This window comes from Ooceraea biroi, chromosome 3, assembly GCF_003672135.1.
Source record: "Ooceraea biroi isolate clonal line C1 chromosome 3, Obir_v5.4, whole genome shotgun sequence".
NCBI classification, from domain to species: domain Eukaryota; kingdom Metazoa; phylum Arthropoda; class Insecta; order Hymenoptera; family Formicidae; genus Ooceraea; species Ooceraea biroi.
The window spans coordinates 17503229-17518637 of record NC_039508.1 but is presented as its reverse complement, the minus strand read 5'-3'; the positions used below and the strand labels follow the sequence as shown (position 1 = coordinate 17518637).

General features: G+C 37.5%; 2 protein-coding genes across 3 annotated transcripts in view; one reads left to right on the top strand and one right to left on the bottom strand.

Moving 5' to 3' along the window:
• The window catches only part of LOC105284398 (single-minded homolog 1), a 44906-nt gene that overhangs the window by 10211 nt on the left and 19286 nt on the right, over positions 1–15409 (bottom strand). For both annotated transcript variants that reach the window (XM_011347859.3, XM_011347858.2), the window contains exons 2-5: positions 4783–5091; positions 2088–2173; positions 1882–1971; positions 1308–1529 (exon numbers count right to left, since the gene is read on the bottom strand). In XM_011347859.3, coding sequence (XP_011346161.1) covers positions 1308–1529; positions 1882–1971; positions 2088–2173; positions 4783–4957 — 573 coding nt within the window. In that variant the 5' untranslated portion in view covers positions 4958–5091. The remainder of the gene's footprint in view (positions 1–1307; positions 1530–1881; positions 1972–2087; positions 2174–4782; positions 5092–15409) is intronic.
• Positions 1–15409, top strand: part of LOC105284399 — a 47622-nt gene that overhangs the window by 25100 nt on the left and 7113 nt on the right. The window lies entirely within an intron of this gene.

Below are 15409 nucleotides of genomic sequence, written 5' to 3'. Positions count from 1 at the left end.
AAGCCAACTACGGTCCCATCTTTGTGCTGTCTGCAAGTGCCAACTGGAATAAACCCGCCTCCGAACAGCAGGGGTCGTATTTATGACTTTGTACTCATTCAAGCTCCCTGTAGGATTGTGTTGAGTGTTACGGTCATCCCTGTACGAACGTGCTATTTGCCAAATATTTTCCGAAGACCGTGTCTTCTTTCAGTTAGCAAGTGCAAGGCTATGCTAAATCTTCCTTCCTCCGCCCTTCAGTTTGCCAGAACCGATGACGACGCCCTTTATTATTCGAACATATGTCCACGATTCATCGATGACCAGGGGAAGCCGTACAGTTTTACCCAATTTCGGAAAATCAAAGCGACGCCCATAAATCGAGATCAGTGCTGATCCACGATTTTTCGCGTTTGTGTGGCGCGTTGCGTATTTGTAAGTCTGATTAATAGCGTCCGCGTGGTAACGTGCTTAAGTTAATTCGACAAATGCGTGTCGTACACATTTCTGAGAGCAGGAGAGGAGGAAAACGATAGCAAAAAACAATATAGAAACATTATTAAAAAAAGTTTGCTTCGATATTAGATTCGAGAAGGGATTTACAGAAGCAATGTGCGACTTCGTTTCTTGGAGGGGTTAAACTTCCGACAGGTCCACTGACCAGGTACTGGTTCACGCTACCTGGTGTCTTTTCTTTCTGACTCGAACGTGACCAGAAGAATGGTACTTGTACTTAACAAACCTGTACTGCAAATCGCCTAACTTTAACAATCATAATCTTATAAGGCTGTTTTACACTTGATCCTTTTTTTTACTGTTCTTTTGTGCAAGCTTATGGTAGCTAGTCACTTGTCTTTAGTCCCATCCTATCCGTACCTTGCAAATATCATAGAATTTGTGAAACAGCAAAATTATATAAGCTACCGATTCCTCTATCTCGCTTTTGTCGAAAGAAAAATTATTATATGTGCAAAAAATTGTTGTTTCAATTCCACCGTATGTATTATATTTCGAAAGTGTCTCGTTTTATCGTAGAATTTCGATATAATCGAGCCTTGCTCGATTTATCGCTTCACGTACTTTTACCAATATTGGTATCGTTTCCTTCCATATAAAAATTAAACAATGAAAGCTAGAAATTATCTTTTGACACGCATACGTCACTAGAAGTTCTATACATTTATAGTGTTTGTACATACATATGCAACACATACAAAAGATAAATCGAAAAATTAATCGAATTTTGTTATCTATAAATTTTATCATATTTCTAATAATTTTCTAATTCCAACGGCCGACTTTTATCAAAATTCTACTGTATCATTTACCTTGTATCCGTCGGTGACGAGGCCTGCGTTCCTCTTTGCTAGAATGCACTTCATTCTCAGGAGAAAGGCACGTTCCAGTTCGATCTCACCCCGCGTATTCGGGGGCGGAAATGTGAAGCCCGCGAGATCCGTGGGGCTCTGTGGAAGGTTCAGCACCGAAACCATCTCGTTACGATCGTCCGGGTAAATGTACTCGAATATACTGTTCCCTGTTAATTCCACCTGCGTTCACAAACAGTTTCCGTCAATAATTTCGGGAATTACGCGACACTCGTTTTTGGACGTATGTAGGAACATACATGCATGCGGGACGAATAATTGTATAACAATGCGATGCAGCGACGCAATATTGCGCGAAAAAGTTTTACCGTAAATTGTGCATGCATGAAAGAAAAAGATAAAGATATATATATATATATATATATATGTGTGTGTAAGATATATAGATAGATCTGAAATACTGCTTATTTATATTTTGGCATCGTCTTACGTAACGCGTTTGCGGAAAAATCCGTCTTTCTCGCGGTTACCAAAATGGCATTATTAATTAAATAAATGAGGGGATATCTCCCACCTGGGACAAACCTAAGTGCACGCTAGCTGTCTCGCTTATGTACATTATTTTTCCATCGGGAGCCACGACGAATATAAATCCACCCAGAGTCTGCAGCAGAAATCGTGTATTGCGTAATTATTGCGTATTCTAGAACGAATTCTAGATTTATTGCGAGTAAGGTGTAAAGTTAGGTAATGATCATCAATTTTTATAAATTCACTTACCTGTAAGAGATGGGAACCTAACTCCTTGATGGAGGATTCCAGGGGATTGTTGGGCGGTGGTGCGGCGCCCCATTCGTCTCCGAGACCTGGAAAATTAATTTGTTCAAGTCAGTTTCCTCTTTGATATCATGAGCACACTTATGTCCACTCGAAAGTTGCGTTTATTTCAGGTAGAGCATACTTGATGTCGATGCATGATCTATTGTAACGTAATTTTCCTTTAAAATAACTTTACACTTCAAGTACAACGGTACATATTCAGAACGCACTTACAACGATAAAAGCACGTGGCTTCTCAGCCAATCAGGTGAATTTTAAGCCACTTTTAGAGACGCTTTTACCATTATTTCGCGTTCTGCATATGGGACGATGTTTCGCATAAATCTCTGGGAATCTATAAATAAAATGAAAATTAAAGAAAATTAATTGCAAGAAAAATAAAATATTGTAAGAAAATTCAAGAAGAAAATTAGCATTGCGATCTTTTCCTTGTTCTTTATACGATATCCATGTTCGTAGCGATGTTTCTCGTACACGTGCGTAATTAAATCTACAATCACGTGTTTCGTGCCGGTGCATTAATTATGGCAGGCGCGCAACAGAAGCATTCTTTGTCAATGTGCAAGATTTTGCGGAAAATAACTTATTTTGGTGATTACTTCGTTGCGACGGACTCATTCCGTTTTCGTTAAGCAACGTTTCTCAAGTGATTGTTAACGGAAAAATAAAAATTGGAAAAACGTATTGTCGAATATAAAAACATTGTGGAAAAATACTATTGAAAATACTATTTTTCTGCACTCATCCGCATTACCATTTTGCATGAAATAAAAGAAATATGCATAATGCCGGGTTCCCACGGGGCGCGAAACATAAACGTGAATCAGGAGTTCGTGGACTACGACGTGCTATCGTGAACATTGCCTGTGACGTTGGCCTTCCATGACTCAGCTGTGACAGAATCAAATCTGTTCGATTTTCAATCGTGGCGCTAATACCAGATTCTAACTCCGGCAGCATTTGGTAGCATGGAAGGCATGGTGGAAAAGATGTTCTTGTGACGCACACGAGTTGCGTGACCGCTCGGGGTACGAGCTCTTTGTAATGAATTTTCACAAGTACAGTAGTTTAATTAATATATATGTTAATCAATATTAAATAAACTTTATTCTTTTAACTTAGAATTTGAAAAATCATTAAGAAGAGAGAGTCGTTATTTTTTAAGTCAGTGTTACGAATACTAGTTGAATAATCGAATAGTACTTTCACGGATATTTATCGGGCAAACTATGTATATAATTTCAATTAATTATTTTCAATAATTAATTTATTAATTAGATTACTTTCACGGATATTTATCGGGGATGAAACTCGAGGAAACGTTTTTACCGCATATCGCAAACCGGGTTGCCACCTGTCACGAGTTTACGCGCGTGCTACTTCCAGATGTTGTGCATTTTCAAGCACGTGTTCCTCGAGCTTAATTATTGACTGGCACCCTCCTCGAAGGAAACGTCCGTTCAATAAGCGACACGCGTCAGATTTTACAACGACTGACATTCGACGTACAATGGTGCGGGCTTGACAGACAGGTCGATACGTCTCAAAGGAAAGAACCAGCTCCGCTACAAGCTGGCGTCAAATCCCTTTACTTCTTATCACCGCGTTACATCGAGAATTCGACATTATTGAAATCTGATGACAAGCATGGGAAAAAAATCATCAGAAATACATGTCATCAAGATGCGTGTTCTGCTTTGATGTTATTTTTAAATATCCTACGAAAAATTGTCAGAATAACGATCATGGCGCATCTCAATAACGACTCACCCTCAAAGACTGTTTTTAATCGTAACCGCGATTAATACTGCGACGATAATCGATGGCGATCGGCGACCTCTTAAGAAATAACGCTCGCTTTTCAAGAACGCGGGAGAAACCGCCTCTAAAGCTTTGTCGTGTCTTTTTTGCCCGAGAATAAAGACGGGACGATCGTTCTAGAGGGATGCAGCCACTTGAAATTCAATTCGCCAATGTCGTAAGAGTACGGGATATCGAACTAGGGGAGGCCATTGTAACACTATAACGGCCCCCATGCTTTGCTTACAAAGCGCCGGGGACTAACAATGCATTAAGTGCGCAATCACATCCATCTCATCCGATACTATTTGCCCTTTGCGCGTAAGAGTCCGGTGGTTGAATTCACGAACACCAGTCCCCACCAGCGAAAATAATAAGAAAGACGGACGAATAACTTATGGATATTAAAACGCACAATTGTTGCAGTTAAATTTGAATAACGTGACGCCTGTACAGAATTCGGTTGAAACACGATAAACGAATTGTAATTCGAGTTAACAAAATAATAAGCACAACATCTATTCTTCGTTTCTCTTTTTCTTTTTCACTAGAAAAACTACTGTACTTGTGAAAATTCACAACAAAAAAGGAAAAAGTTATCTCAATACCATAGAAGTAAAAATAACTGAAAAATAAAATAGAATAAAAATTTGCTATTCGATTATTTAATTAATATTCGTAACACTGACTTGAAAAACTGCTAGTAACGACTCTTCTTAATGATCTTTCAAATTCTAAGTTAAAAGAATAAAGTTTATTTAATATTGATTAATAATCAATATAATTATATTATAAAACGAAACAAACAAGAAATCATTAGAGAGACGTTTGTTACCGTGAGGGAAGACGGCTCTCATCTTCAAATAACTAGTGGTCAATCGGATGATGCTGGCCTTATCCAACTGGGTCGTAATGGCGGCTGGAAGTGGTAACAGCTTCGCCAACTCGAGGAATTCCTGATTTTCTTTAACGCGGCGCGATCGCGCTGCGTTCTTGCTTTTTTCCTTCATTACGACTTCCTGCGGGCTTCCACTGGACGTGGCAAGGACGTCGATCGAATTATTGTTGTTATTCTGGAGTTGGTAGTTATTATGTTGGTGATGGTACAAGTTCAAATCCAGCGTGTCTGAAGAAGAATTGCTGCCTGAAAAATAACGAGAAATGAATTATTTCGATGCCGGCGTGTATCAATATGATTTGCACTGATGGTGTTCCTTTTTGTCATTAATAACAATTACGTAATACGTGTTATATAGTCTTGTCTTATCTGTCTTAATTATCCGTGAATTATTATAGAGAATCTCAATTTTTGGTAAGTTTCTTCTGGTCATCGATCGTTAGGCACGCATACATTTTAATTGCTGCATATTTAGTATACGAATGGCTCATATATGAACGATATTTTTTCTCATATTTAATTTTCTTTCTATATATTGCTGGATATGTAATGAAATTAAAAACTTGTAATGAAATTAAAGAAGAAAGTACACTGTGAAGATTGTGTAAATTAATACTTAAAAGAAAGTAGTGAAGACAGAAATAATTTAATAAGTTTATGAAATCGCGGAGGTTTAATATAACCATCTGAAGATGTGATTACAATTTTTCTGTAAACGTGAAATTGCAATTCGGTACATTATTCATAAAAATAATAAAACAACAATAATATTAGAATTTAATTATATAGGGTAGACCGAGGCGAATCGGATCACAGGGCAAATCGAATCAAAATAAGGATAAGACTATATTTATTACATTCTGACCGAAATTTATTATTCTGACGCGCGAGTTACTTCGTCCCTCTCCCCCGCTTCTAAAACGAAAGCCAATGCATGCACATTATTTGTACTTTAATGTCGGTCCACGTCATAAGAGAAAAGAATGTAAAAGCACGGTGAAATTTTTGCGCGAATCTAAAATACGATCACTATTACATCGTGTATGTAATGAAAAGTAAGTTAAAAATTGATACGTGGTTATTATTTTTACTTTGCATGATGTGCTATATTAGTATTTCGGGCATTTTAAAGTAGATTGTTATAACATTTAAGAAAAAAACTTATTGATTTATAACCTATATGTATATGGGGCTAATCGGATCACGTTTTTCGGGGTGAATCGAATCACGTTTTTTTTTCTTTATGGCAATAATTTGATTAGAATAGCGTAATAATTGTTTACAGATGGTTCGTACGTATATTAGAAAGTCAAGTGGCGAATCATGGTGCAAAGAAAAGATGAAGGAAGCAGTGGAGAAAGTGAAATCCGGAGAAATAAATGCGTCGGGCATAGTTGTGATATTTGTGATTTGTGTACCAATTAATCTTATTATAATTAAATTTTAGTATTTTAGTTTACTTAGAGTTGATTCTAAAGAGTTTGTCAATAAAAATTTGAATTATGTTTATTTGTTACGTTAATTTTCAGTGAAAGAAAATATATTTTTATCCTTGAAATATTCGCCATTATTTCGGTAATTTTCGTCCATCTTTCGGCTACCTAACTTCCCGTCTCGAAAAGAAGATGGCGTCGATGCATTTTCAGATTTCTTTCACGCTTCGTGTATCAGCCACGTGGTGTTGAAAATTAACGTTTAACTTGTTGAAAAAAGGCATCGAATTAATTTATACATTATTTATTATTATACAATACATTTATATACCTAATATGTTAGTTCTAAATAGAATCTTGTAAACAAAAGTTATTTGATGAAGTTGCATAGAAGTAGGAAAGGAGGGACAGAGTGTAAGCTCACTTGCTAGGTCAGGGGAGTGGCTGATACACGAAGCGAAAGAAATCTGAAAATGCATCGACGCCATCTTCTTTTCGAGAAGTTAGGGATTCGAGAAGGGAAGTTAGGTAGCCGAAAGATGGACAAAAATTACCGAAATGATGGCGAATATTTCGAGGATAAAAATATATTTTCTTTTACTGAAAATTAACGTTTAATTTTTTAAAAAAGGCATCGAATTAATTTAGACACCTAATATGTTAGTTCTAAATATAGAATCTTGTAAATCAAAAGTTTTTGATGAAGTCAACAGATCTTTTTCTTTGGAAGTATTTGACGCGAAGTCATTGTTCATTACAGCTTTTTAATATTTCATAGATACGCCCGATTTATAGATAGTACGTGAAGAGTGTTTCGTGGCAGATGTATATATTATATATACGCCAGTAGTAGCGAAAGAGTTAAAGATTGTTGAAGGCTCGCCAAATCCTAACGACTTAAAAGTTTAGAAGCCGAAGAATGTCGTTATTCAAGCGGTAATATAATCAATCTAATGTAATATGTATCACATCTGAGAGAAAAAAAATATTTAAAAGTCTAGAAATTAAAAAAGAACCGCGCATGCATGATGCGTCGATACTGTTGCACGCGGTGCTCTTAGGAGAACAACTTTATACATGAAACGTGCGCGGCATAAGGAGTTCTGCGCGCGCGAAGCCAGACATACGCGTGCATGTAAACTCGATACAGTAATAATGCGAATCGCAATTGTGTCGCACAAGCGACGGTGCGTAAAATAGTCGCGTTATCAGCGTGCTGCGCCTAAATTAACTTAACTCCGTTACGCCTGACACGGCAGGCTATACGAATCCACGAGCTTCACGCGCGTCGCAAACGCGATTCCTCGTCATCATTAATGTCGTCCGAGCAGGGGATGACGCCGACGCAACACCCCGTTCTATCCCGGACGACCGGCAAATACGGATGCCCGTCAGTTCTATTTTCGCGAAATATTATTCGCAAGAGCTCCCCAAAATTGTCGCATTGCCGTCGCATGTTCTAAATATTTTTTATATTTGCTAGATATTGCTTTGAATATCTGGCGTTCTTAAATGTTATTAACAGAAAATTTTATATCTTTCTATGGCGAAAAATTATAGCTAAATTTGTTTATCTTTATCTATACATATGATTGAAATATTATAAGTTCTATCTTCACAAAATATTATTCGCAAGATTTCCCCAAAATTATCGCATTGCCATCGCGTGGTTCTAAATGTTTTTTATATTTGCTAGATATTTTTTCGAATATCTACTGTTATTAAATATTAACAGAAAATTTGGCATCTTTCTCTGGCGAGAAATTGTAGCTAAATTTGTTTATCTATCTCTATACACGTGAAATATTATAAGCATTTATTATTCTTAAAACGACAAGTGCAATGAAATGCGTTGCCGGCTGATTACGCTGATTACGTTATCGTCAAGCAATACCGAAAAAATTTCATACTGCTTTTTTCGTTTCATGCAAAAGCGTACTAGATAGTCGGAAAGGGTCGTTGGCCCCGCGTACGGAAAGCGGAATTTTGCACGCGCAATTATTTGTCTTGTAATATTGGCGGTCGTGACTTTATTTCGAAATCACGTTCGAAGCTCCCAAGCCGAATTACATTTTTTTTCCGAGGTGAAATAGAACGGAAATAGATAGATCTCTACGAATTGCGTGCAATCCATAAAATTGGCACTACGAATGTATTTTTAATTTCCGATTACTATACGAGCACGTGACAATTGCAAAAGTATAAGGCCGACGGAAGAATTTATGATCAAATAGCTTGTGCCAACATGAGCGCTGGGGAACATGGGAAAAACTCATGGATTTCCGTTTATAAATTGTCTAACAGTCTTCACGTTGGACTCAGTAATATCAGTAAAATTTGAAGTTTTTCCAATAATTAAAAAAAATTATAGTAAAGTGTATCCGATTAACCACACATTGAATATAATTACAAATAAACAAATCAATTGATTGAGTTTGTTGCGCGTTATTCGGCTTTATCGGCCCGTTGGCTTTCTCGGCTTTGCAATTTATTCCGTACCTTTTACATTTCAGGACTTTGTTTTATACAAATGACGGTAAAGCGCGATTAAATCCAATTAAAAAATTTTCCCGTTGCGAGAATCGATCGGCACGAATTCCTCAAGCATCCTGCCAGCGCTCGTAGATGATACGCGAAAAGGATTTCAACCGCGCTGCTGTTCGCGAGTGATACAGCCGCGTAACGACGGCGCCGAAGCTCCTCGTTATAAGAAACGAAGGCAAAGGGAGCAAACCATCATTAAAGCGGCAGCGAGAGAGCAAGTTAACGACATAGCTACCCCGTGCTTCTCCCGGATGGAAATTCGCCTGAATAATGCATTTTTTTTTGCTGCTCGACCTTTGCATTCGGCGATGGTTGTCGCGCCCGCACGTCGTTCTCGATCTCCTTGCGATGGAAATTTCGCGAAACGTGAGGATCAGCATTAGCAGCTTTCGAACGGCGCTCTTTCTTGGCTTCAGAGAGAAAAGCTATCTTTATTCCCGCTTACGCAGCAAGCAAAATGCGCGCTTTTCATTCAAGTGTTCTCCCGTGCAGCAAATAAAATAAAACGTCGTTAACTAATCCGAGTTGTATCTAAATGGCGATATACAAATATTGTTAATCGGTTCGCCCGATCGAGATGAATTTAACGCAATAATCGATCAGTCGAGATGATGAAGAAGCGAAGACGCCGACGGGAATCAGGAAGCGTACGCGATCTTACGCGGACTGCGCGCAAAGTATCGCATTGTTGCGTTACCAGGAAGTATTGCTTGCGAGACAATGTGCGTAAACGCAGCGTCGCCGCCCGTTTGCCACCCATTTCCGCATTCGCGAAGCCGACAAGGCTTGAAAGGATTATTCGTGTGCGTTGCGCTACCGGGAAAATCACGGCGTCGGGAATGAGCGACGGAAAAGTGATTCTGCATGCGCCAAGAATAAATCGCATCCTCGTTGGGCGATTAGTATTTTCACGTTGTAGAGATATTCGAAAATTATCGGCTCGCAAATTAGAGATAGCTTCTGGCCGAAGACATCATTTTCTGTACGTGGTTCAGTAAATGAACGGTGGCTGCTAATATAAAATCGCAATGCCGATAATGACTCATAATTGGAAACGCGGGAGAGTATTTGTGAAGCTCGGTCAATCGATGAATAAATTAATGTTGCGCTTTGTATTATATATGTTGACTTTTATATTATGTATATGTTAATGGGAAAATCCGTGCGGATTTTCCAGCAACGCAAAACTTGCAAATACAAAATCAGAAATTATATAAGACTAGAACTCTGTTTCGTATGAAACTTGATATATTTTCTGAATAATTTAGGTTTTTTTAGTTTTGCATATCTGCACTCACTATTGAATATTAATTTTCTACACTACGATTGTTAAATGTTTTTGCATTAAAAATATTTGCAACATTTATAGAGGAAGGAAAAAGATTCTCTTCTAGGGATACGTGAGTTTCAACGGGGTTTTCCAAATCATTCTCATAAGATTGGATTTTCCAACTTGGGTTTCCCACATGATAGGGTTTCCCTGCTCTCCTTCTTCTTCAACTTTTTTCCTCTATAACTCATTTAAATATTTTCATCGGTTGCAGAAACACTTTAAGAATTGTTCCTTGTAGAAAACTATTAAATATAATATAAAATATAATATGAAAGTGCACAGTGCAATTGCAATTTTTTATAGCTATTAAAACCATAAAAGTAAAGCAAGATATTGAGAACTGATTAGATTACTCTTTCTCTTTTTGGAAGATGCGATACACTTGAGATACGATCAAGTTACGATTAATGAAGACAGTAATGTAACGCACTTAAATCTTGAAATCTTCTTTACACACTTCCTATCGATTTGTATATATTTTCACACACGCGCGTACAAACGTAACGATATAACAGTATAAAGAAGAGCACTAGTACCTTCTGGATCCACTTGATTTTGGATCCTCGAATTTTGATAGGATTTTTCCCGAGAAGAAGAAGAAGAAGCACTTCGTCTGTGATTTTCCATCGGTGCCATGATCCACGAATTCTCTTTGCCACGAACACTATATAGATTGTTCACTACACTAAATATCTTATACACATCACCGATAACGCAAAAACTGTTTCCGCAATTCTAGATTCTTGCGGGAACTTGCAAGCAACCTTCTGCAGTTTATACAAGCAAATATTTATTTGCAAAAAAAAATTCTCCTCTCGTATATTATACATAACTATTTTACCATAAACGCCCGACTAATTCGCGCACTCTTTCCGTAGTGACTCGTTTTATCGTTAGTTCCATTCTTAGTTCTCGGCCTCCGCTCCTTGCTCATCCTGGCGCAGCCAGTACTGCTCTTCGATGGGATAGGTAAACGATAAGAGAAGTTCCACCCTTATTTTAAGCTCCACCCTTGGTAGTGGGGTCAACTGCTAGGACTCAATGTGACTGCGTATATGTGTTTGTGTGTGTGTTCCCCAGAGAGACGGGCAGAGATTGAGAGGGAGGGAGAAAACTTTCAGAAATTTCGCAGGTGCGTATCAAATATTGCATGGATCTCGATTGGAATATTTTAATAAAAAAAATAAAATAAAATAATATATATATATATATATCGCTGTATATTATATAGTGGGTTGAGCGGAAAGTCCGTGCGAATTTTTCGGTATTAATTAATCAGAATCCATTTTATCACAAAAGGGTAATCAAAGAAATTTTAATAGATTCTGTTTAGAATTTGTTTATAATTTATAAAGTTGTCTTGCAATGGATGTATGATATAGCTTTTCTGTCTAAATTAAAATAATAATAATCTAGGAATTCGTGTTTTTTCTTTTATGGAAAACCGTATTTATATACTTGACACATATACTTGACATTTTGAATTATTATATATAACCATTTATAAATACTTACAAAACTAAATATATAAAATAATGTAAAAATGTAATGTTAGAAACATATTTTGTTTATTTATTAATAAAATAACTGTTTATTTATTTATTATATATATATTTGTTTATTAATTTGTTTATTTATTAAGTATATTTATTATACATATTATACAAGAAGTATGAAAGAGAAGCTATTATTTTTGGCTTCCAGGTTGGAGCCTCATTATTTGATTCCAACATTTTATAAACATTTCAGTCTACTTTTTTAGATTTTTCAGACTTTTCAGAGAAAGGAATAGTTATTTCTCGATAAATTTCTCGATATCCCTATGTATAATCTGTCCCTTTAGTGACAGATTAGGATTGGTAGTAGAACGGTAGGAGTGGGAATTTGGTTGACCAATAAACTTCTACAAGAAAAATTTTCTTTCGCCATAGCGGTCATTCAAGCTTTAGACAGTCACTACTAGTTGATACATCCAAAATAAGAAACGTTTGATATTTTATATATTCGTAATCTCATAATAAGTCGTAAAAGCACGCATTAATAACCGCGTTAATCGAAAAATTCTAACTTGTTTATTTATTTTGGAAATTTTATTTTTAAACTTTCGGTCATGGCCAAATTGAAGACTTCAATCCAGACAATTCTATTTTATATTAAAATTAAATAAATCATGAAATGAATAGTGGATAGTGAAATGAAAATTAAGTAATAATTAGACGGATTCAAGCTTAACATTTCTGCAAAAGAAGAGGAGTTCGTCGACAAGAACCCCTCACGTGCAAGCGGCAAGGTGTCATCAGTGTCATTCTATTTTATATTAAAATTAAATGAATAATGAAATAAACAAAAGTGGATAGTGAAATTAAAATTAAGTAAAACTTAAACAGATTCAGATCAACATTTCTGCAAAAGAAGAGGAGCTCAAGGAGCATCCCTCACGCAAGTGGCAGTGTCATCAAGTACATACGTGCGTAAGCCGAAGTATTATTTTCTCGAGTGAGATCCGACCGTCACACACGATCATTACCGATCGCCAGCGCGTTCATTATGAAAACGGTGAATAAAAGGACGAGGCGGAGAGGAGGAGAGATGCAGCGCGGAAATAGAGGTAACGATCAAACACTGCGTCGCAGCGCGAATTTACGGAAGGCCGGATAATAGCGGCGAGTGCAAGCACGTAGCCTCTCTAATTCGGATAACACCGGTAACGCTTCCAACGTAGAATATAACGCCTATTTACTTTGCTACACGTACGTACACACGCTGGAGACGCGCGCGTCGTGAAATCATGCGCTTGCAAATGTGTCATTTCTCACGGATCCTGCGAGCGAGGGTGAGAGAAGGGAGGCACACACTGTGCGGCATTACGATACGAAAATAACGGCCGGCCGGCCGGCACGCGTGCAAATCCCGGCAAATATTATCTTTAGCATCCGCGCGCGCGAGCAGCGTACACAGGTATCTCGCGTATTTGCGCGAAAACTACCCCTTCGGTCCGGTCGGGGTCGCCGATCTCCATGCCGCGCGCCGTGAGTTCCGAGGAGGACTTCCGGCGACGACACACGGTTACGTCATCGCGTTAATATCTGCATGACGCGCGCCGGCTCGTCTATATCGTTGCCTTCTACACCCTTGCACCCTTGTCGCGCGCGAGGAACTGCCGAGATAAAAATAATGTAAGTCCCTGCCCGACGATCCACTGTGCCAACACTTTTACGAGATTTGTCACCGAATTTCCTCTCCTCTTCCCCGCCGATCCCGGAACGTTAGCGCTGCGAAATATGTAACGTGACCGGACATAAGCGTTCCATTTTACCGTGTTGCATTTTCGTCGTACAACGTGCAGCGTAACGCTGTCGCTCGCGGTAGCGTAACACGGCGTGATATATCGAGCTAATTTTTTATTTTGCGTAAATATTTCAGGGAAAATTTTCCGCGCTGTCAATAATTATTAGAAAATAATTATTGGTAACGCGTGACGTATCTTCGATTTCTTTTCATCTGTTTATGCGGGATTTCCAGTTCGTTTCCCGGCGCGCACAACACGCTACCGATAATCGAACGCGATGTCGTTTCTCGTTCTCGCGATTCCCGGCAATTTGGCGTTTCCGTTCGCGGTACGGTACGATCGATGTGCCTAGATAATTGCACGTCATTCTTCCCGCGTCGTTTCTCTTCCGCTTCTCTTTTATCCAAGCAAAAAGCTCGGGATGTTCCCCCCGGCGTGCCAGATGAATCCACGAGATTAGAAGAAAGATCCGTTAATTGGACGACGGGGTCCAGATACCAGTGGCCACAAATTGGATTGCCTCATCCTACCTCGTCGCGCTTACTTACTATACCGTGGATATCGATTATGGTCGTAATGGTATGTAATGGCTGTGAGAATCCGCGAGCCGACCGCGTTTTTGATAGACGCCGAATAACGAGCCAAACGCGCCGAGCGTTATCGGGAGAGAAACGCGCTCGCAGTTAATAACTTAAACATTGCAATCATTATTTTTGTACGCGTTTTTTGTGAAAGAGGAGCACTTCTAATCACTTCTAATCAAATTTGATTTTGATAATTTACAAAGTGCTTTTTAAGCGTTTAAGAACATTACAAAAGTTGTGCAAGAAAAATGCATATCTATAAAAAACATGTTCGTAAAGTATAAATTTTTAACAATTTAGTAACAAAAGCATTAGTACAAGAAATCAATCAATGATGATCAATGATAATTATGTAAAAAAGATTACCTTTCTCTTTTACTTTGGGAAATTCCCCAAAAAATAAGAGATAGGAGTTTTGGCAACACCTGTCACTCACATGGACACATAGCGCTTCGGTTACGTTTCGTTGACTCCACTTTACAGCTCAAGCACATGGTAAGTTCTGCTTACCTCTTTTATCTCAGGAATTTCCCAGAGGATTTCTTATTGGGATTTCCAAATTGGAAAATCTCCTAAGGCCCTATTTCAGCACGTTCAGCACAGTATGTTTGCAATAAAAGCTTGATAAAGGTGATTAATCTTAAGAGTCCTCATAGACATGCGAAAAGAGGAAAATCGGACAACGATACAGAAAATTGCATGTTCTGCATGATATATAATTACAATAAAATAAATACTAAAAAGTCTTTAAATCTTTAAAATAAAATATCTGTAAAATAAAAATAAAAAGGTAAGAAGCTTGGTGCTACTACATTTTCGAGAACTCGTATTTCAAGAAAGCATATTACATCTGATTATCTGATAAAAATTATTTCTAACATGCTCAAACGCATGTTATGAAACAAAGGTTATTCAATAATACTAAACTTATTATTTTGTTAATATATGTATTTATATTATTATATTTTGTTAAGTACATTTTTACGACCACAGAAAGAAGCATAATCTTATTTACTGTTTAACACATTTAAACCTGTATTAATTAAAAAAAATAAAATTTACATTTCTGACAACCATAATAATACTTATTTTAATTTATTAGAAATTTAAAAACTCCTTATTGTCTGGTAAACACCATATTTAGAGAGTAATAATTGCTTACACATCATGATGTCCGAATAATTAATGTGAGTAATTGTATGTACGAATAAAATATCAAACGTTCTGATCCTATTTCGGATCCTGAGCAACTGACTGTAGTGATAATATGGTCGTGACGATGAAAAGCTTTCTTTTATATTTTGCATATTTCATATTTTGCATTCACATATGATAACTCATAGAAGTATACATCGATGATCGCAATCAACTAAACTTCTAT